The sequence below is a fragment of the Erinaceus europaeus genome, chromosome 6 (genome assembly GCF_950295315.1).
Source record: "Erinaceus europaeus chromosome 6, mEriEur2.1, whole genome shotgun sequence".
NCBI lineage: Eukaryota > Metazoa > Chordata > Mammalia > Eulipotyphla > Erinaceidae > Erinaceus > Erinaceus europaeus.
The window spans coordinates 42227747-42251079 of NC_080167.1; the positions used below are offsets into that span (position 1 = coordinate 42227747).

General features: G+C 41.3%; 1 protein-coding gene across 1 annotated transcript in view; it reads left to right on the forward strand.

Moving 5' to 3' along the window:
• Positions 1-23333, forward strand: part of KIF26B (kinesin family member 26B) — a 566510-nt gene that overhangs the window by 270201 nt on the left and 272976 nt on the right. Inside the window, exon 4 of the mRNA XM_007534607.3 lies at positions 21640-21812. Coding sequence (XP_007534669.1) covers positions 21640-21812 — 173 coding nt within the window. The remainder of the gene's footprint in view (positions 1-21639; positions 21813-23333) is intronic.

Below are 23333 nucleotides of genomic sequence, written 5' to 3' on the forward strand. Positions count from 1 at the left end.
TGGGCATGGTGACAGAATTAGGTTATGTTCTGATTGGGATTAATGATCCACAGTTTCCCATAAGCAACCCTGCTGAGCTAGTCCCTGAATTCTAGCTGTGTGGAAATAATGTGAAAGGTTAAATTACCAGTTTTATAGAGTATGTGATTCACAAACTCAGAAGAGAATAAACAGAGGAACAATTCCAAATCTCTTCCCAAGATTATTTGTGTGCAATCCACAGATGTTCGCCTACTCCTGTGCAGGTTTTTAATGAGAAGCTTTAAAATATTGTTGAGGTGGAGGACACTTGAGGGTGTTTTTTGTTTGTTTGTTTTTTACTTACTACTCTTGGTAAATGGTAAATTTCTTTTTTGAGAGGTTAAACTGAAGAGTAGTTAACTGACTTCATTGAGGAGTCCACAATGGGTCATTTGGGCCAACACAGCTCCTGGTTTATAGCTAAACTATAGACATTGACTCTTTCACTCCTTCTCTCTGTATTTCAAAGATCTTCAATAGTCTTAGTGTCTGTTTTCTTAATGTTAGTTTTTTTAGCTACATAAACAAATTATGCATGAACTAGATGCCTGACTTGGGGCATATATAAGCACAAAAATCTGCCTAGGCTATATCAAAGGACTTTTAGAGTTCCATTAAAGACTGTAGGCTCAGAATTCAGAGTTAGAAACATAAAGAACTGTGGATTGCTTTGGGAAAACTATCTGATCTTTAAATAAAAATAGTACTTTGTTCATCATCAATGGTCTGGAATAATGTCTTGTTATTAATGTACTTATGAATTTTTGTTTGCATAAGTACCACTCAAATATTAAATTAGGCACATAGCACATATTGTGAAGATGAAACAGGAATGTTCCTAAGTGTTCCTGCTTTATATTCGACTATGATCTTTAGGAATCAGAGAGCACGTTCAGCCATGATACCTCATTTCATCTCAGTCGTAGTCTCATGAGTTCCATTAGCTCAAGAGATTAATATTAAGAGAGAGGAAGTTTTTGTGGGATCCTGGCCCTGGCCTGAGGCAGGGCCTAAAGGCCAGTCCTTGAATTCTGGTTCAGTAAGGAATATGGCTTCAGAAGAATCATGAAAAACTGTGGATCAAGAGTGCGAACTTTATTTCTAAGAAATTAGGTAGATTGTGTGCAGAAACAGACTTTACTTCATGAAGAGCAGATAGCTCATGCACAGACACAGGAGGGTCACAGATTATATGAGCTCTGTTCACCCCACAGCCCCCTTGAAGTCTCTTTCCCTATTTATACCTAGTCTTAGTCCTATTTAGAGTCAACTTCTCATTGTTCTGTTGAAATTACCTGCCTTTTCTATTGGGCCTCTGTTTCCCAGGTGTGACTACTTTTCTAAAGCCCCTCCCTCATCTATCCCATAGTAATTACTGCTCCCTCAGGGGCTCTCCAGTTCCCTTCCTTCTCAGTGGGGAAAATAAGTGGCGAAATAAATGGCCAAAGACTTAGGTAGTCCAGGCAGAACTGGGAACTCAGGGCTTCCTGGGCTTAATACTAAGAAAATGACTTGTCAGAAGTTATCAACCAAGCCTAGTCCAGAGTTTTTATTTTATTTTATTTTTTTTATTCCCCACTTTGCCAGGGAAGGGGAGGTAATGGTTTACAGTATAGTTGTTGACTCTAGTCAATGCAACATTTATTGAGAATCTGGTACATGGTACATCCTTTGCTCTGCTCTGAAGTTAAACTGGCAGTTCTGTTTATTCTAGCCTGTATGCAGCCAGGGAATGATGCTTTTCAGCAGTGGTTTTGAGCAGGACAGGGCAGAGCAGAAAAATATTACAACCTAGAGTCGGCCCCAGCGCTTCCAGCCTCCTTGAAGGACTCTGAACAAGAAAAAGTCTCTTCCCTGGATGATCTGATATGAGACCTGTATTTTCATGACTCCTACCATCAGAAATACAGTAGCTGCAGACTTCACTCCTCTGCTTGTATGAGCTTTTTTTTTTTTTTTAACTATCCTGAGGGCTGTACGTGCGTGTGTGCTTTGTGTGTGCATGCATGCGCATGCGTGCCTTTGTTAGCTACCCAACTTAATTTCTAAATACCCAGGATGCAAAGCTGCTTTTGTGTTTAGCAAATTGGCTATTCTGCAGGCTTAGTGGGGTCATTTGTAGTTAAGTATTGTCTATAGGCCATTCTTTAAAAAATTATTTATTTATTGGATACAGAAAATTGACAGGGGGAAGATATATATAGAGAGAGGAGGGGGGACTTGCAGCACTGCTTCACTGCTTGTGAAGTTTCACCCCCTGAAGATAGGGACCAGGGGCTTGAACCTGTGTTCTTGCTCATTGTAGCATGTGTTCTCTATCAGGTGCACCATTACCCAGCCCCTACAGATCCTTCTTCATTTTTTTTCTTTGTAAGACTTCAGGAAAAATGAGGAATTAACATGCTTGCATACAAGCCATGGACATTTTGAATTCTAGGCTCTATGTAAGATTGGTTTTCTTGAAAGATTTCTAAGCATTGGTCTTGACTTAGGTAAAGAATAATAACCCGTACTCTGGGATGGGACTGCTTCTTAAAGATGTATGATATTATCTGCTACAGACAAAACAGCAGGTTAAACATGGATGGAAAAGGTCATGATTTGTATTTGAATTAAATGGTACATTGGTTCAAGGTAATCTAATGTTCAGTCTCTTAATCTTATTGTGTTTACCCTTGGAAGCATAGCTAATAAACAATGTCATTCTGCAAAAGTTACAGAAAATAAGGCTTCAGATAGCTAAATTCCATGCCTTTTTTTATTCAAAGGTTAAAATTATCATTTTTTGTAAATTGGGAGTGGAAAGAAAATGTTTCAGTCCTATAATATATATATATATATATATATATATATATATATATATATTTTAACCAGAGCATTGCTCAGCTCTGGCTTATGGTGGTGTGGAGGATTGAACCTGGGACTTTAGAGCCTCAAGCATGAGAGTCTTTTTCCATAACCATTGTACTATCTACTCCTGCCCTCGAAATAGATCTTCGAATTGCTGAATACAGTCTGTTTATAGGGTCTCAAAGCTGAAAAGTACAGCAGGCTCGTGGGATTTCACCCATGGATTTGATCTCTACTCTTCTGAAAACTATATTCTTAGGATCACTTGGCTAATCTTCCAGACAATTTCAGCTCACACCACTCTGGCTGACAAGAACAATTCTATGCCACTGCCTTTTTATCATCTTTTCATTCAAATCCTGTTATGTTTTTCTCTTTTTTTATTTCTACCCCTTTGTTGCCTTTCTCCTACTCTGTCATATGTCTCATCATTACATTAAACAAAGTATGTACCAAAACACCTTGTTTTTATTAAAAAGGTGTAATATGTTCTAGTCGTAATTGAAAAGTAAAAGTAAGTTTTATGCCCCAAACAAAACTTAAGCAATAGCATCACTACTAAATTAAGCTCACTTTTAACTGTATGTATTATGTCTTTATCAATTTATTTATTAAACGTATTTGATACTAAGTCACTATACTTTCCCGGAAATCCTGGAATTAGGAAGACCTAGTCCCTGCCATCACTGATTTTTTCCTTGTAGTTCGGGAGAGGAGATATAGGCAATTATAAAGCAAGACAAACATTCTGGTGTCATGAGGCAAGTGTGGGGAACACATTTAGTGTGGAGAGGAGAGGTCAAGACATACTGTTGTTCACTGGATATTGGTTGAACACTTAGGGATGGGGAGCTTTTCTCCAATTAAAAAAAAGTTTCTAGTCTGGAGAACTCTCAAAAGGCTAGAAATAGACCTACCCTATGATTCTGCAATTCCTCTCCTGGGGATATATCCTAAGGAACCCAACACACCCATCCAAAAAGATCTGTGTACACATATGTTCTTAGCAGCACACTTTGTAATAGCCAAAACCTGGAAGCAACCTAGGTTTCCAACAACAGATGAGTGGCTGAGCAAGTTGTGGTCTATATACACAATGGAATACTACTCAGCTATAAAAAATAGTGACTTCACCATTTTCAGCCAATCTTGGATGGACCTTGAAAAATTCATGTTAAGTGAAATAAGTCAGATACAGAAGGATGAATATGGGATGATCTCACTCTCAGGCAGAAGTTGAAAAACAAGATCAGAAGAGAAAACGCAAGTAGAACCTGAACTGGAATTGGTGTATTGCACCAAAATAAAAGACTCTGGGGTGGGTGTGTGGGAGAATACAGGTCCCACAAGGATGAGAGGGGACCTAGTGGGGGTTGTATTGTTATATGGAAAACTGGGAAATGTTATGCATGTACAAACTATTGTATTTACTGTCAAATGTAAAACATTAATTCCCCAATAAATAAATTTAAAAAAAAAAAAACAGTTCCTGAGGTAACTGAGCCAATGAAAAAGGGGCTAGTCTTTCCAGGCCTTAGACCTGATCTGTTATGGTTGAGTTCATAAAGGTTGTGATTCTCTCATGACTACTCACTCTGATTTCTCTTAGTTGCCAATTGGAAATGAAGCAAACTCCTTGTGACCCACATATCTGATTCTACTTTTGTTCATAATAATCCTCGAACACTGGGAACACTGAGACTTTTGTGAATATTGGGAAATCATTCCAATGATTTTTTTTTCCTGATTAATTTCCAGGCTAATTTTATTCATCTGTGGTTGCTTACTTGTGCCTCCAAATTTTTTTTATTTCTTTATTGGGGGAGTAATAGTTTACAGTTATCAGTAAAATACGGTAGCTGGCACATGTGTAGCATTTCTTAGTTTTCCACATGACAGTTCAACCTCCACTAAGTCCTCCTCTCTCATTATGTTCAAGGACCTGAACCCTCCCCAACCTACCCTTCCCCACCCCACCTGAGAGTCTTTTACTTTGGAAGTCAGCTATGCTCACCACTATACTACCAACGCCGTAGAGTCTTTTACTTTGGGGCAGTACACCAACTCCAGTCCAAGTTCTGCTTTGTGTTTTCCCTTCTGTTCTTATTTTTCAACTTCTGTCTATGACTGAGATCATTCCATATTCATCCTTTTGTTTCTTACTTAACTCACTTAACATGATTCCTTCAAGCTCCATCCAAGATGAGGTGAAGAAGGTGAATGAACCATTTTTAATAGCTGAGTAGTAGTCCATTGTGTACATAAACCAAAAACTTGCTCAGCCACTCATTGCTGTTGAACACCTGGGTTGCTTCCAGGTTTTGGCTATTACAAATTGTACTGCTAAGAATATAGGTATAAATAAATCTTTTTGGATGGGTGTGTTGGGTTCCTTAGGATATATACCCAGGAGATAAATTGCAAGGTGATAGGGTAGGTCCATTTCTATCCTTCTGAGAGTTCTCCAGACTGCTCTACACAGAAGTTGGACCAATTCCCATCAGCAGTGTGGGAGGGTTCCTTTGCCCCCACAACCTCTCCAGCATTTGTTGCTGCTACCTTTTCTGGTGTATGACATTCTCACAGGAGTGAAGTGGTATCTCATCGTTGTCTTTTGGAATCCATTTTCAATGTAAGTTGAGAGGGCCAGGGCTTGTTCGCAGGTAGATCTTCCTGGGCGGAAACCAGCTTGGGCGGGTGATAGGAATTTCTCTGTAAGAGGAGAAATATGTGACAGAAGCAGCCTCTCAAGGAGTTTGTAACACGGAGAGGAGAGAAATTGGTCTATAGCTGGCGGCCAGTGTTGGGTCTTTCTTTGGTTTCAAAACTGCTATTATCTTCGCACGACGCCAAATTTTGGGCATAGATTCAGATTCCAAGATGTGGGACAGGAATGAAGTGAGCCACTTCTTTGCCGTGGGGCCCAAGTTAAGAATGAGTTCTGGGGTGATGTTATCATAGCCAGCAGCTGTTCCCGGTTTAACCCTCTTCAAAGCGTCTTCCAGTTCAGACAGTGTAAAGGGAGAGAGTTTTGGAGATGGACAAGATAACCGGAAGTGGGATGACCACTCATGGGAAATTTCTCTTTTCCAGACTGGGTCGATCTTAGCACGTCCAACTTGAGTTAGGTGACTGGCCACTGAGTTTGGAGATACGGGAGGATGGGAGACGGGAGGGGGTTGGCTACCGGCACCCAGACTATGAAGAAGCTTCCAGGCCTTCCTACTTGAGTGGGTGAAGTTCAGACTTTCCGTGAGTTGTTGCCAGCGGGCTTGGTGTGCTGCATCCAGGGAGGCAATGAGATGGTCAGCCACATCTGGGTCGCCCGACTCATCATACTGCTTTAGTAGTTGCTCGCATTCAGCATCAAGACAAGGCGTATAGTTAGCACGTCTCCCACGAGGAATGGCTTGCAAGCTGCTTTGAAGATGGCTTGGTGGAAGCACCTGTAGGAATCTTCAGAGGGGATAGAGTTAATTGGAATTGCAGGAATATATTTGTTGGTAAGATCACTGAACAGACGCCAGTTTGCTTTCCGAAAGTTCCATCTTAGTTTCTCCGAGCACAGAAGAATTTAAAGACGGGTGCTGTCTTTGTTGATCTCACAGCAGCCTATGACATGGTCTGGCACTGTGGTCTCCTAGTCAAGATCTCAAGATGCCTGCCTCCATGGGTGGCCAACACTATATCGTTTCTTCTCCAAAACAGAAGATTCCGGGTGCATCTGGGTGACAAGTCTAGCAGATGGAGACTTGTCTCAAGTGGCCTCCCCCAGGGCTCTGTTCTGGCTCCTACGCTATTTAATATTTACATCAATGACCTCCCAGAAACTTCTTCAAGGAAGTTCATCTACGCCGATGACATCTGCTGTGCAACTCAGGCATCCAAGTTTGACATCCTCGAGGAAACACTCACGAAAGACATGTCTCTGATATCTGATTACTGTAAAAAATGGCGACTAATCCCTAGCACTGCAAAAACGGTATCATCTGTTTTCCATCTACACCATGCCTCGGCCTCGCATGAGCTTAATGTGCAGCTTGGCGATACGAGAATCCGGCATGAAGCCCAGCCAGTCTATCTTGGCGTTACTCTCAATTGCACTCTGTCATTTCACGAACATCTCATAAAAACTGCAGCAAAGGTGGGCGCGAGGAATAACATCATTGCAAGACTGGCCAGCTCCTCATGGGGCGCGAGCGCTTCCACACTACGATCATCATCTCTGGCATTATGCTATTCCACTGCAGAATACTGTGCCCCAGTATGGTTCCGTAGCCCCCATGTCCACTTGGTCGATTCCAAATTATATTCCTCCATGAGGATCATTTCTGGAACCATCCGTTCCACCCCGGTTCCATGGCTGCCAGTTCTTAGCAACATCGCCCCGCCAGATATTCGTCTGGATGCGGCATCATCTAAGTTCATTTCCCACGTCTACGCTCGACCGGACCTGCCATTATACGCGGATATCTTCGCCCACCCTGTCCAACACTTGACGTCTCGTCACCCAATCTGGTCCCCTACGCCTACACTGAACTTCTCTGTTCCAGACTCTTGGAAACAGAGTTGGCAGTCAGCTGAGGTAAAGAACAAACACCTCATCACAGACCCCTGCAAGTGTCAACCCGGCTTTGACCTAGCACGTTATGATTGGGCCCTCCTCAATCGCTATCGAACAGGCCATGGCTGGTGCGCCGCTATGTTCCATCGCTGGGGAGCCAGAGACGACCCGAACTGCCCCTGCGGCTACAGACAGACTATGACCCACATAGTCAACGACTGCCACCTCTCCAGATTGAAAGGAGGTCTCGAAACTTTACATCAGGCTCAACCTGACCCTGTTGACTGGCTATGGAAGAAGGGCAAACGCTAGAAGAAGAATCGTTGTCTTCATTTGCATCCCTTTACAATCAATGACTTGGAGCATTTTTTCATATGTTTCTTGTCCCTTCTGATCTCTTCTGTGCTGAATATTCTGTCCATGTCCTCTCCCCACTTTTGGATGGGGTCATTTGTTTTCTTGTTCTTGAGTTTGGCAAGCTCTTTATATTTTTTTGGTTATTAAACTCTTGTCTGATGTATGTCATGTAAAGATCTTCTCCCATTCTGTGACAGGTCTCTTGGTTTGGATAGTGTTTTTCTTTTGTTGTGCAGAAGGTTTTTAATTTGATGTAGTCCCATTGGTTTATTTTTGCTTTAGTCTTCTTTGTAATTGGATTCATTTCACTGAAGATGTCTTTAAAATATATATGGAAAAGAGTTCTGCCAATATTTTTCTCTAAGTATCTGATAGTTTCTGGTCTAACATCCAAGTCCTTGATCCACTTGGAATTTATTTTTTGTTTGATGAAATAGAGTGGTTCAGTTTCATTCTTTTGCATGTTTCAACCCATTTTTTCCAACACCATTTGTTGAAGATACTCTGCTTTCCCCATTTAATAGTTTGGGAACATTTGTCAAAGATTAGATGTCCATGGGTGTGGGGTCTTATTTCTGGGCTCTCAATTCTATTCTACTGGTCAGTGTGTCTGTTCATGTTCCAGTACCAAGCAGTTTTGATTACAATGGCCCTATAATACAATTTGAGATCTGGGAGTATGATACCTCCAGTTCTGTCCTTGCTTCTTAAGATTATTTTGGCAATTCTAGGTCTTTTCTGGTTTTAGATAAATATTTGTGGCTTTTGTTTTTTTCTCCTAAAAAAAATAGTTGGAATCTTGATGGGGATAGCATTAAATTTGTATATGGCTCTGGGTAGTATATTCATTTTAATAATGTTCATTCTTCCAACCCATGAGCATGGAATACCTTTCCACTCCATTGTGTCTTTTTCTATTTCCTTGAACAGTGACTCATAATTTCCAGTATACAAGTCTTCCACTTCTTTGGTTGGGTTTATTCCTAGATATTTTATTGTTTTTGTTGCTCTAGTAAAAGGAATTGATTTCTGGATTTCTTCTTCTTCCAACTTAGTGTTTGCATAAAGGAGTGCCACTCATTTTTGTATGTTAATTTTGTAGCCTGACACCTTATTATGTTGCCTGATAATTTCCAAAAGCTTCCTGCTGGATTCTTTCTTTCTTTCTTTCTTTCTTTCTTTCTTTCTTTCTTTCTTTCTTTCTTTCTTTCTTTATTATTGGATTGAGACAGAGAGAAATTGAGAGGGGAGAGGGAGACGGAGAAAGAGACAGAGACACCTGCTGTCCTGCCTCACCACTTGTGAAGCTTTTCCCCTGAAGGTGTGGACTAGGGGCTTAAACCTGGGTCCTTGCACACTGTAATGTGTGTGCTTAACCTGGTGCACCACTGCCTGGCCCCTTCTTTAGATTTTTCTATGTATACTATCATATCATCTGCAAATAGGGAGAGTTTGACGTCTTCTCTTCCAATCTGTATCCCTTTAATTCCTTGCTCCTGCCTGATTGCTATGGCAAGAACTTTCAACACTCTGTTGAATATTAATGGTGATAGTGGGCAGCCATGTCTAGTACCTGATCTGAGGGGAAATGCTTCCAGTTTTTCACCTAAACAATGGGGAATTTAATAGCAAGGGCCTGCTTGTATGTGAATTTTCTTGTCAACACATGATGTAAACTCACATATTGATCAATCCAGCACAGCACTGTAAATATATTTGTTCTCTCCTTCTTTCACTGAATGCATAGGTGTCCATGCAACACCTAATATATATATATATATATATATATATATATATATATATATATATATATATATATATATATATATATGGTTCATAATACAGGTTTCACTTGCTTATTCATTCAGCAAGCACTCATTAGTGCCTGGTTTGTGGAGGAAGGTAGAATAACACAGTAGGTAAAAACATTTTTAATTTGATGTAGTCCCATTGGTTTATTTTAGTCTTCTTTGTAATTGGATTCATACCATTGAATATGCCTTTAAAATTTAGATGGAAAAGAGTTTTGCTAATATTTTCCTCTAAGTATTTGATAGTTTCTGGTCTAACTTCCAAGTCCTTGATTCATTTGGAATATACTTTTGTGTTTGGTGAAATATAGTGGTTCAGTTTCATTCTTCTCCATGTTTTTTTCTTTTCAAATTATATTTATTTGTTTTTATTGGATAGAGACAGCCAGAAATTAAGAGGGAGGGGTAAATAGAGAAAGAGAGATACCTGTAGCATTGCTTCACCACTTGTGAAGCTTCCTCCCTTCCTCCATGCAGGTGGGGGCTGAGGACTTGAACTAGGTCCTTGTGCATTATAATATGTGCACTCAGCCAGGCGCACCACCACCCTGGCACCATTCTTCTACATGTTTCAACCCAATTTTTCCAGTACTATTTGTTGAAGAGACTCCTTTCCCAACTAAATAGTCTGGGTACCTTCATCAAAGATTAGATGTCCATAGGTGTCTATTCCACTGGTCACTGTGTCTGTTTATGTTCTGGTACCAATCAGTTTTTTTTCTGATTTTTTTAATACTACTCTGTAATGATGATGATGACAAGGAGGATGATGATGATATTGTATCCTTTGGCACAAAATGGATAGAACTGGATGTGACTGTGCTTAGGTGAGAGAAACTACCAGTTTCACTCATATGTGGTATGTAGAGTCTGAAAACACATGAACTTGAAAAAAGGAGAGCAGTAAATAACCTGTCTCTAAGACTTTGTAAGAACTGTGGTGTTATCATTGAGATGGTAGAGGCACAGGTCTTTTTGTGGGTGTGGTGTGAAATTATATCCTATAATATTACCATCTTATAGACCACTATTAATCACAAATAAAAAATTGCTAGAGTAAAAAAAAAAGTCAAATAGTTTTCTGTTGCCAAGTTTTCTGAATGGCATAGGCATAGTTCAAGAACTGCACATTCTCTGGAGGCTGTGATTGGTACAACATAAACTTAAGGACAGAAAGAAAGCAAGCCTAATCGTATTATCTGTTGCAGGACTATCCTTCTTTTTTACACTTTGAATTTTCATTTAGTAACAGTTGTTCCTACTTTATAAGGTTGTTGTCAGGGTTAAATATGCAACATATCCATTAAACTTTTAGCATCACTCTAAATTCTTAACATCGTGGCCCATGTTGTGTGTTAAGTATGGAAGCTACAAGTGTAATAATGACCTATGGAGATGCCTAGTTTCATCCCTCAAAGTTCTCTCAAGGTGAAGCTTATCGTGTGTCAACTAGACTTTTATTTATTTATTTTATTTATAAAATGGAAATCTTGACAAGACTACAGGATAAGAAGGGTTTTAAGGCGTAGACCACATGGGAGCACTATACACTGCATCAAGGCAACTCCATAGTTGATAGAGTAGTGCTTTGATGATTTTTTTCCCTCACTCTTTCACTTCCCTTTCAATCTTTCCATCCTTCTCCTTCTCCTTCTCCTTCTCCTTCTCCTTCTCCTTCTCTTTCTTTCTTTCTTTCTTTCTTTCTTTCTTTCTTTCTTTTTTTTTAGAAAGAATAAGACTTGAGCCTACAAAGCATGTACAAGAGTCTAGGCTCATTTAATATTACAACACACACACACACACACACACACACACACACACACACACACACACACACACACGAATATTTGAGCTCGTGGCCAGGCAGTGGTGTTCCTGGTTGAGCGCATGTGTTACAATTTGCAAGGACCTAGCTTCAAGCCTCAGTCCCCACTTGCAGGGGGAAAGCTTTGAAAATGGTGATGCAGTGCTGCATGTGTCTCTCTTGTCTAAATCTCCTTCTCCTCTTGATTTCTCTCTGTCTTTACCCTATAAATAAAAAAAAAAAAACAAATATTTGAACTCTGCCTTGAGCTGGCACATTGGAACTAAGAAATGTAAGGTAAGAGTCCATCATTGGGGGACTGGATGGTGGCTCAATCAGTAGAGCGCACACCTTTTCATTCCCTTGTCTTGGTTCAAGCTCTGTATTACACGAGAGCACTGTGGATAGCACCTGAGGTAACTCCCTAAGTGGTGGAACAGTGCTGTGGTATCTCTACTGTAGCTTTGCCCACTTTAACATGAAAGAATGTAAAAGTTGGTCTGGGTGGTACTGCTCATGTGTGTGGCCATAAAAAGCAAAGACCAAAAGAGAAATGCCATTGTCTCTTTGTTTCATCCTGCATCTCGATACTGGGCCATTCCTACCCTTTTGCCTTCTAGCAATGCAAAGAATAAAAGCAGCAGTCATCAAGGTGCTGAGGGGCTAGATTGAAACTCTGATAGTGGGTATCATGACACATGAGCAGCCTGTCCTATTTGCTGAGTCTCATCACACAGGGCAGAACCCTGACTGAAGGTGAGGCAGTAAATCAAGGGTGACGAAATGTCAACTCTCTTAGACCCTGTGCAGAGCCAGTGAGTGGAATTCTCTCTTGCAAAGAGGTCACCGAGTCAAATGCTGTGGATGGATAATTTTATGGCCACTAACAAAATTTATAGCCAAAGCAAGCTAAGATAATAAGGGTAATCAAACATCCAGCCGTGGGACATAAGAATCCCGTCGTGGGTCCTTGGTGCTGGCTGGGGGCCGGCCAGCACAGGGAGATTATCTGTCTGATTCAAGGCCAGCTGTGGAGTCTCAGAGGTGATTTGTGCCCATGTGAGTGTCGAAGACTGGGGCAGGCCTGGGGCAGCAGACAATTGTCTGTGCTCCAGGGAGAGTATGCCAGGAGCCACAGGAAAATTCACGGTCGTGTTTGAACACCCATAAGTAAACAGTGAACCAAAGAAAGAATCTAAACCAACTCAGCTTTGGGACACTTGACCTTATGGAAAGAATGCTGGCTGACTGTTCAACTGTCACTTGGGAGGTGTGAGGACAATAAAGAAGGATGGCATTTGACTTGAATGATTGTAAAGAAATTGAACGATGCTTAACCCAAGATTCAAGCTTAGATAGAGCCTTCTTTTTAAAAATTATCTTTATTTATTTATTAGATAGAGACAGCCAAGAATAGAGAGACACTTGCAGCCCTGCTTCACTACTCACAAAGCTTTCCTCCTGCAGGTGGGGACCGGGGGCTTGAACCTAGGTCGTTGTGCATTGCAACATGTGCACTCAACCAGGTGTGCCACCACCTGGCTCCCAGTTAAAAAGTACTTTTTAAAAATTAACTTTATTTATTTATTAAATAGATACAGCCAGCAATTGAGAGGAAGGGTGAGATTAGGAAGAGAGACAGAGAGACACCTGCAGCCCTGCTTCACCCTTGCATGTGGGGACTGGGGTCTTGAACTGGGGTCCTTTCACATGGTAACGTGTGCTTAGGTGCACCACCATCTGACCCCTACAAAGTACTTTTTAAAGGAAAAGGTGACTTATACAAAGGAGTTTAAGTAAAAAGGGAAATTTCCTCTGCACATAAATTGGATCCTATTTAGTGGGATAAACCATCATATATTGAATTCAAAATGTTATGTAATAGGGTAGTATATTTTTTAAAACTTTATTTATTTTTTACATTTATTTATTTTCCCTTTGTTGCCCTTGTTGCTTTTCTTTCTTTTTTTAAAAATATTTTATTTCTTGATTGATTAGAAAGATAGGAGGAGAGAGAGAGAACCAAACATCACTCTGGTAAATGTGCTGCCGGGGCTTGAACTCAGGTCCTCACGCTTGAAAGTCAAGCGCTTTATCCACTGCACCACCTCCCAGACTGCAACCCTTGTTGTTTTTCATTGTTGTGGTTATTATTGCTGTTGTTATTGATGTCGTCATTGTTAGATAGGACAGAGAGAGATGGAGAAAGGAGGGGAAGACAGAGAGGGGGAGAGAAAGATAGACACCTGCAGACTTGCTTTACCACTTGTGAAACGACTCCCCTGCAGGTAGGGAGCCGGGGCTCGAACCGGGACCCTTAAGCCGGTCCTTGTGCTTCGCGCCTTGTGTGCTTAACTTGCTGCGCTACCACCTGACTCCAAGGTTAATATTTTTTAAGGAAAACTGATTTTTTTAAAAAAAATTCTTTATTGGGGGATTAATGGTTTACAGTTGACAGTAGAATACAATAGTTTGTACGTGTGTAACATTTCCCAGTTTTTCACATAACAGTCAATTCAGCCCCCACTATGCCCTCCTCTGCCATCATGTTCCAGGACCTGAACCCTCCTTCCCCACCTCCACCCCAGAGTCTTTTACTTTGGGGCAATACGACAACCCTGGACCAAGTTCTGCTTTGTGTTTCAATTTCTGTCTATGAATGAGAGCATCCAATATTCATCTTTTTGTTTCTCACTTAACTCACTTAACATGATTTCTTCAAGCTTCATCCAAAATGAGGTGAAGAAGATGAATTCACCATTTTTAATAGCTGAGTAGTATTCCATTGTGTGTATATACCACAACTTACTCAGCCACTCACTCATCTGTTGTTGGACACCTAGGTTACTTCTAGGTTTTGTCTATTACTAACTGTGCTGCTATGAACATAGGTGTACACAAATGCTTTTGAATAGGTGTGTTTGATTCATTGGGATATATCCCCAGGGAGGAATTGGCAGAGTCATAGGGCACGTCCACTTCTAGCCTTCTGAGAGTTCTCCAGACTGTTCTCCACAGGGGTTGGACCAATTGACATTCCCACCAGCAGTGCAGGAGAGTTCCTTTGTTCCCTAACCACTAATTTCTATATGTACCTAGAGGATAAACTTTAAACTTAGTTGGCCAAAGTCATCATTCTCACTCTTACATTTTTTGGGAGGAAACAGTATCTTCACTAAGAAACATGTAGGATGTTTTTTGTTTTCTTGGTTTACAAATGTTTTCCCCCCTTGGGGAGTAAGTTAGAGAGCCTAAAGTGACTTTATTAGTGCCCTACCAAAAACAGTTGTGAGTGTGTGTGTGTGTATCTAGTGTAAGTATCAGAAATGCTGGTACTTTGTGTTTTCTCTGAGACCTCCACTGTGGAACACTTCCATTGTGGGACCCATGTTTAGATTCTGAAGGAAAAGCAGAAAAGGAGGAAAATCTGGAAATGCTAATTTAATGGTAAAATGTCCAAGGCGTCTGAGTCTATATGCATATTCCTCATTCCTTACTTATGCCACAACATCACTACTCGGTTCTTCCTGCTGGAGGAAAGCCAACTGTTTGGTGTGGATTGGTCTGTTGTTTGGATAGTATTCCAGGTGTATCCCCCTCCATGAAAGTATTCTAATAACTACTGCATACAACAGAGTAGTAGCCAAGGAATTAGACTATATTCTATCTCAGCACATCTAAAATCCCATTCCCTGACCCTTCCACTCCTACCCCCCTGGACCTCCTGCTAGTTTCCAAGCTGCTGATGTTTATGGGGTTCTATGCAGATCCTGGGCTCTGGGGCTCAGTGCTCGCACTACAAATCCACTGCTGCTGGCGGCCATTTTTTCCATTTTTTTTTTTTGTCCTTTTTCTTTCTTTCTTTTTTTTTTATTTGAAAGGACAGAGAAAAATTGAGGGGGGGGGGAGTTAAAGATAGAAAGATAGACACCTTCAGACTGCCTTACCTCTCATGAAGCATCCCCACTGCAAGTGGTAGTGGGGTCCTTAAGGGTATCCCTGCACATAGTACTATGTTCACTTAACCAGGTATGTTACTGCCCAGCCCCCTGGATAGAACTTTCTTCCACCTCAGTGCCTCTCTCCTCCCTCGACCTATTCTTCTGTCAGCTGAAGTCTCAGGCTGGCCTCACCTGCAGTGAGCCCCAGGGTTTGGTTGGTGGGTTTTTGTCACCAAGACTACCCTGCCAAACATTGTCAGAGTCCTATAGAACTGAAACCCTGGTTGTTTGGCTCATTCCTTGACTTGGACCTAACACGTGACAGTCTTGGTGACCATATTCTCTACGTGACAAGCAGGCCTGTGGCCATCTGGGACAGGGATAGGGAAATGACTCTTTGGTGTCATGTTTTGTTACTGTTATCCCTATGTTCCTTTTAAAAAAATGTAGTAAAATACACATAACTTAAGACTTCCCATCTGCTATGCCTGGCACAGAATATTTCACCTGCTATTACAGGAGAAAGGCCTGTACATCAAAAAGATTCCTAAGCCCCAAATTGTTTTATTAAAACAATTCTAGCAGCTTCTGGAAAGATTTCTGGCACTGAGTATGTGCAGGCATATTGCCAGAAGTTCAGAACTCTTAAGTACAACCAAAAAACTGGGTTTGGTCTTAAAGTTAGTATTCTGGATTACCATGCTCAAGGACCCAGGTTCAAGAACTGATCCCCAGCTACTGGGGTGGGAAGGGAGGGTTTATAAGTGATGTAGTAATGATAGTGGTGTCTCTGTCTCTTTCTCCCTCTCAGCCTCTCTCTGTCTCACCCTCTAAAAATAACATCTGTACATCTGCTATCACTGCACTGTGACTGCTGGATTACTGTGTTTACTTTTAGTTATCTAGTGACAGAAGTGAAGCACTTGCAGAATCTGCTGCACTTGGCTATCTGTGGTTCGGGAATGCATTGTTTGATCTTCTGCTTTACAGATTTGCACAGTTCTTATGCAAGTGTATTGTGATGCCCCAACTCTTTAAAGAGTGCAACAACCCGCATCACAACAGCATCTTTCGGCAATGCCATGGGTTAAACATTAGCCACTTCTGATCTTTTCTGAGATAACTGTGAGTTGTTTGTCCTAAGATGGATTAAAATTATTGAGCTCCTACTGTTTGCAAAGTCATAAAAGCATTTAGTAGTCATGTAAGCAATTAGTAATAATAGAAGAGATATCCCCAACTAGTAAGATATTAATTGCCAAAGAGAAAATGCTACTAAGTAATACTCTCTTGACTCTTGGTGTGTGTGTGTGTGTGTGTGTGTGTGTGTGGTGGCTGGGGGGGGTGGTGATGGTGGGGGGAGGGGAGGAGGAGTCATAATGTCACTAAAGGAAGTGAAGATGGAGTAGGATGCATTTGTTCCACACAGGAAATGGATACTGTTCGTGTCGCCTGCTGCCTTGGCAGAGACAGAGGGAGATGACTTTCTGGGTTAATAATGCCATTTAAGATGAACCCCCATGCTGACATGCTCTGGAAGCTCTCAGCCTAGTTCCCGTCAGTGAGGAAGTTAAAGGTCAATGACTTACAGATTGCAGTTTGCCTCATGTAAACAAACTTTGATTACAATTGCCAAACATCTTTTGTCTTAATTTGTGGTCCAATCATAACCGGATTTGAGATTTGCCATGTCTTTGGAGACAAGGACAGAGCTCTCCAGTGCAAACGTTTGAGTATGACCAAGAAGCAGGAGCCTTGCTTGGGGTTAAAGTATAGACATCCAGAGAGGGTCTTTGTCTGTGAGGCCTGTGGAAGCAGCATCCCTGTACACATGACTGATTTCTGGGATTCTCACACACAGCGAGGACCCCACATATGTAGGCACACATGTATGCAAAAGCTCTCCCTGTGGCCTGGTTTAATTTAATACCACCCACTGCAGGATGGGCTATAGGCTTTTGAAAGTAGGAGATACTGTAAAATGGTTCTGGTGTTACATAGACAGAGCTCTAAAAGCAGGTTTCAATCAGAGCCAAGTCAAACAGAACCCTATGGTGAAAATCCTTCCCAAGTTTGTGATTAAGACTGCCCAGTAAGTTTGCAGTGGCTTCTCTTAGACCATGGAAGCAACACATATACATGAAATCAAGAGCATGAATCCTTCCTCCCAGAACTTCAGGTTTTTCGTATGTATTAAGTGGAGTGGTTAAAGACTCATTTGGATAATGCCCTGCTTTGCCATGTGTACAGCTCAGGTTTGAGCCAGGTCCTCTCCATAATGGACGAAATTTTGGTGATGTGTTTTCTTTATTTTTTACTTTCTCCCTCTTTCTGCCTCTTTGTCTCTCCCTCTCACTACTTGAACAATTCATCCTGGAGTGGTGAAGCCCTGGTGATAACAGAACCAAAAGGGATTGATTGAAATTTCTAAAGCTAAGTTTTCTCAGATGAAATTGAGTACCTGTCATAGCATCATTAGAAAACAAAAGTAACTTGAGAGAGTCTGAGAAGCAGAGGTAACTCATAGTCCTTTAAAAATGACAGTCCTGGGAGTCGGGCTGTAGCGCAGCGGGTTAAGCCAGGTGGCGCAAAGCACAAGGACCGGCATAAAGATCCCGGTTCGAACCCCGGCTCCCCACCTGCAGGGGAGTCGCTTCACAGGCGGTGACGCAGGTCTGCAGGTGTCTATCTTTCTCTCCTCCTCTCTGTCTTCCCCTCCTCTCTCCATTTCTCTCTGTCCTATCCAACAACGACGACAACAACAATAATAACTACAACAATAAAACAACAAGGGCAACAAAAGGGAATAAATAAATAAATTTAAAAAAATAAATAAATAAATTAAAAAATTAAAATGGCAGTCCTGGAGCTGGCACACTTGATAAGGTGCTGCTTTGTTATGTGTATGGCCTAGGTTTGAGCCCAGTCCTCACCATATTAAAGGACCATTTCAGTGCTGTGGTCTCTTTTTCTCTGCTGTTCTGTCTCTATCTGAAAAAAAAAGAAAAGAAAGAGAGAGAGAGAGAGAGAGAGAGAGAGGGAGACTGACTCTTGATTCAGAAATACAATGCAGTGTTTTCTAGGGACTCCTAGTGTCTTGTGAGTTTTCTCTTATAAAAGATTTCAGGGAGAGTCCCTAAGGGTAGACAAAATAGGAAGTACCCCTGTCTCAAGGGGAGAATTCAAGGCAGAGGATAAAATGAAAATCATGTCAGGGTCTAGTAATCAGTGTTCTAGTCTTGGCTTCTCTATTGAGTAGCTTCGTTCCCTGAGGTAAACAGCTCAATCTTTCTGACTTTGCTTTGCTTCTGGAAAAAGTGGTCACATTATTTTAGAGTCCAGTTTCTGCAGGTGACAGTCTATAGCACTGTATTGAGGGCTCTGTGGGGACCCACTATAGCCCACCTGGCCTGGGAACTAGAGGCTGGGGCACTGAGGAGGCTGAGAAGGATTCCTCCTTGTCCTTAGGAGATATTTCCTGACAGAACAGAGCCTGTGTTACAACCAGCAGTGAAAATTAGACCCTTCTTTGGTACTACCTTTCAAGTGTGGGGGAAGGCACCTGCTCACCACTGTGAAGGCCACTAGCCTGAGGTAAAATTCTGAACTGGGTTTTTCATTTTGTTTGGTTTTGTCACCAAGGATTGGTGACAGCTAGAGAAAGTGGATAGCTAGAGAAGGTTTAATGCAAAAGCCAGGACAGGGAAATGCCACAGCTCCTTAGTCACTCCTGGAAACCAGCTCTGAGGAAGGGAGGCTGAGGAGTATGGGGAGTTCAGTGAAGCCCCAGGCCTGTGTGGAGGTGCTCCCTCCCATTCATGTTGGAGGACCAGGCCCGGCCTGTGGGCCCAGGGTCACTTTCTGTCAGCAGCAGGTTGAAGTGGTCAAGGTCCAGCACCTTCTCCTCTGGTCTTCAGGCCTGTGAGAGGAAGCCATGTAAACTGAACAAGTGAATGCAGACATGCCTCCTCCATCCCAGTCCCCAAGGCCTAAAGACACGAACTGGGAGTTCCCCATAGACAGTACTCTATTTAGGCATACACATTTTTATTATAGAGGGAGAACACATGTCTTTGGCTGACTGCAGACTTTTCTATCTAACTTTCTTTGAAATCTCTGAAGCTCAGAGACTAAGCCAAGTTTGCTTTCTATAATCCCCAGAGTTTATCTAGTATTTCAGTAACTCAGTAACTGGAATAAGATTATGATGATGATGATAATGATAAACATAGTAAAAGGCTTACATTTGCATCTGAACTTTTCTGCTTAGAAGCAGAATGACCTTGGACAGATTACCTAACTTCTGAGGCTCTGTTTTCTTATTTGTAAAATGGTAGCAACAGTTAATTTATCTGCCTGAATTACTACTGGATGTTTCAAGTCAAGTCTGGGGCTGGAGAGATATTTTTCTGGATAAGGACCTAATACCAATTGGGAGATGCTGTGACACTGGAGAAAGCTCCAGTGCTGTGGATCAAAATGCAAAACTGTGAAGGCTCCATCCCAATGTATCTATGAAAAATTACAGATTAGGGGCCAGGGGGTAGAGTGCATGCATTACAATATACAAGGACCTGGGTTCAAACCCCTGGTCCCCACCTGTGGTGATGGGGAGCAGTGCTGTAGGCCTCCCTCTCATTTTCTCTCTTTCCCTCTCTTCCTTTCTATCTCCCCTTTTCTCTTAGTTTTTCTGTTTCATTCATAAAGGGAAAAAAAAAAGGAAAACATGGCTATGGAGTTTTGTTCTGAGACACTGTCCAGGATGGCATAATGTACCCTCAGTCCTCCCTATGTGTCATTTCATGATGACAACAGTGAATGTGGTCATCTACTCAACCCTCCCTTTCAGTTGTCCCTGCCAGTAGTCCTCATACCCAGTGGCATCAGAGTCTCTGCATGAACAGCAGCCCTTATTGAGTGCACAGCAAGTCCTCCAGGCCATGGGCTGTTTTTCTGCCTCCTCTCCAACTCCTTTCATGTGGGTCGGGTTTCCTCACCATGCACTGAATGAATGAAAAAAAGAAAGTGTGTGTTGGCAGGATTTCAGCAGAATAATGCCAGGGCTTTCCAAGTAAAAGCAGGAATTTAAGCAGAGCAAAGTTTCAAGTCAATGGGACTCAGAGTAATGGCTATTCTGCTAATAATGAAAAGTACAAATGTTTTTATGTTCAAAGGTTAACAAACGAGATTCTTTCACTGGCCTGCTCAGTTACAAAGTGGAAACTGTTCCTGATCTTTACTTTATTGCACTTGTATTTCCTAGGCAATTAGAGACATTTTCCACTCAGCACTTAAGAGGTTTCTTAGAGCAGCAGATTTTAACTTAAGTTTCCTTAAAAACAAACAAACAAAAAAACTAGATGTTTTTCCTCCTTAAAGTAGACTGAAGTTTTGAAATAGTAGGTTTTACAAATAACATATTTAGTTTTTGTCTGCACAGTTGCTACATTTGTCATGAGATTAATACTCCCCCAAAATATATTTCTACAGAGAGATTATCTTTTTTTTCTTCTTTTTGTCCAGAAGTACAATTCTTCATAGAACATTATGTGTGTTTAGACATATTGAGCCCAACCCCATCCATCAGGACTTTTGTTATAGAGGCAATAGTTGTTAATAAAATGGATACCATTTATCCTAATGAACCAGCAGGAAAATTGAGTCTGTTGAAATGAACTAAAAACCCTTCACAATGCACTGGCAACTCAGGGTGACTGTATGTATTTTCCTGAATTTGTCTAAATCCCCTGTTCACTGACTTCCTACAGCACATAACAAGTAATGTTTTCTTTAATTCCTTATGGCCTTCATTTGCAGATTCACTGCTTCCTTACTGAAAATGAAACTTTTATCCTACCACACCCCCCCCTTTTTTTTTTTTTAGTCTAGAGCATCTGGGGACATTTCTGGTAAGAAAAGAGTCCTCATAGATATTACTGGTCTGGGCTTGAGCTGCAAAAACTGTGTAGATAATGGATCATGCTTTCCTTTCAAATGGAGGGGCACACAGACATAATTGAAACTTAGAGTGTTGGGGGGGTAATTTTATTCCATTATTTTTAATAAAAGGGATGGGGCTCCTTAGCTAAAATGCTAGAAAATAGCCTTACAGAAGCCCTAAGCACCCACCTGTATTATGTATTTATAATACGTGACTGAATGCATGTGGGGACACAATTCCTCTCTGACTACTCCTTCATCTCTCACTCCACAAGAGAAACACCGTCTGTGGTGGTCAGAAAATGCAGTGAACCCCCAGGTAATGAACTCCTTATCCATCTTTCTTGTCAGATCTCCCAACTGATGACAGAGACTGGTCGGGAGGGCCTGACTGAAGCAGCATTGAATCGTTACAATGCTGACAAGCCTTCAGCCTGCAGCGTCCCAGCCTCTGCTGCACAGAGCTGTGGTGTGGCCAGTGAGACTACAACAGGCACCTCAGTGGCTGCATCCTTCTTTGCAAGGTAAGAGAAGTGTTCATCCTGATTGCTCTTTCAGAGGTACTCATGTGGTTAAGCTCCTATGTGGACCATTTTACCAAAAACAAACAAACAAACAAACAAAAAACATTAGGAAGTGGCAAGTCTTTGATTCTTTAAGACAAGGCTTCTCAACCATCTTGGGCCATGTTGTTCTTTGCTGAGGCAGACTGTTGTGTGCATTTTAGTATGTTTACAGTCATTCCAGGGCTCTGTTTACTTATTCCTATAGCATTGTGATGACCCAAAAACGTCTCTAGATATAGCCAGTTGTCATCTGAACTGAGAGTCACTGCTCTAAGGTCTAGAGATGGTTTTCCATGGGATGAGGGCTTTGGTTGGCATCTGTAGACTTTACTTGCTGGAGAAGTTGAGCTGCTTAATGACTAATGATTAAATTGATGACCTCCCCCACCCCCATTCTTGACAGACTCTCTGGGTAGTTATCAAATGCTATCAACTAATCTTAGAAACTTAAAAAACTACAAGAAGTAAAAATGAATGGTATTTAAGCAATGTTTTCTGCCTAATTTTAGCAAAGTAGCTGAGACAGGGCAGGAGACAAAGAACAGCTGAACAGAGCCCTTTGGGGATCATCTAATTCGCTTTTATTTTTTATGAATGAGAAACTGAGGACCAGGATAGTGAAACCATGAGTAAGTTATAGTAGAGCCAGAAATAGAAACTAGATTCCTCTGCCTTTTTTTCTCTGACTCATTCTTTATTTGGTACTTGGAACTGAATCTTAAAAAACATTTTTTCTACTTAAGAATCCCAAGCTCCTGAGTAAGCATTGTATAGCATAAAAAGAGCTCATGATATGGAGTTAGGAGACCCCTTGTGTTCAAGGTTCAGGTTTGCCTCAGTTGCCTTGAAGATTCAGTTTGGTGGTAAGTTATAAAATATACACATGCAATTCAGTGTGGACTTGGCTTCTAAGTCAGCATGAAGGAAGAGTGACTTAGATTAGATTTAGACTTAGATTAGAAGAGTGACTTTCATTGTGAGTGGTATCATCTAAAGAAAAATATCTTTGGGGGATTCTGACTAGGAAATGAGAAAATCAGAGAGGGAGTAAAGGGCTAATATTCTAGAAGAAGACACAACAAAGACAGAACATGGAGCTGGGTAGAAGATTGACTTTGCATTTCTGAATATACTCTGATGCGATGTTTCTTGTGCTATGAAAAACTGAACCAACTTGAATGTGTAGGAAGTAACAGAAGTATGTATGTGCTGACCATTCCACCATGTGGGTCATCATGTTAGCTCTGTGTGGCTATGTATTTATTTGATGCCACTGAACAAGTTCATAAGTTGGCATGTCCATACCATTAAGGAGGAAATAGAAAGATGGAACAAAATATGAGCATGTGCTACAAACATAGAATATCCCAGAACCTCAGTAGGTTATTGTGGCATATCCAGGGAAAGGAGACAGGAGCACTGAAGAACTAAGAACCCTTGTCTTGGTAAATTTATTCTGAAAAAAAAGAATACTTTGCT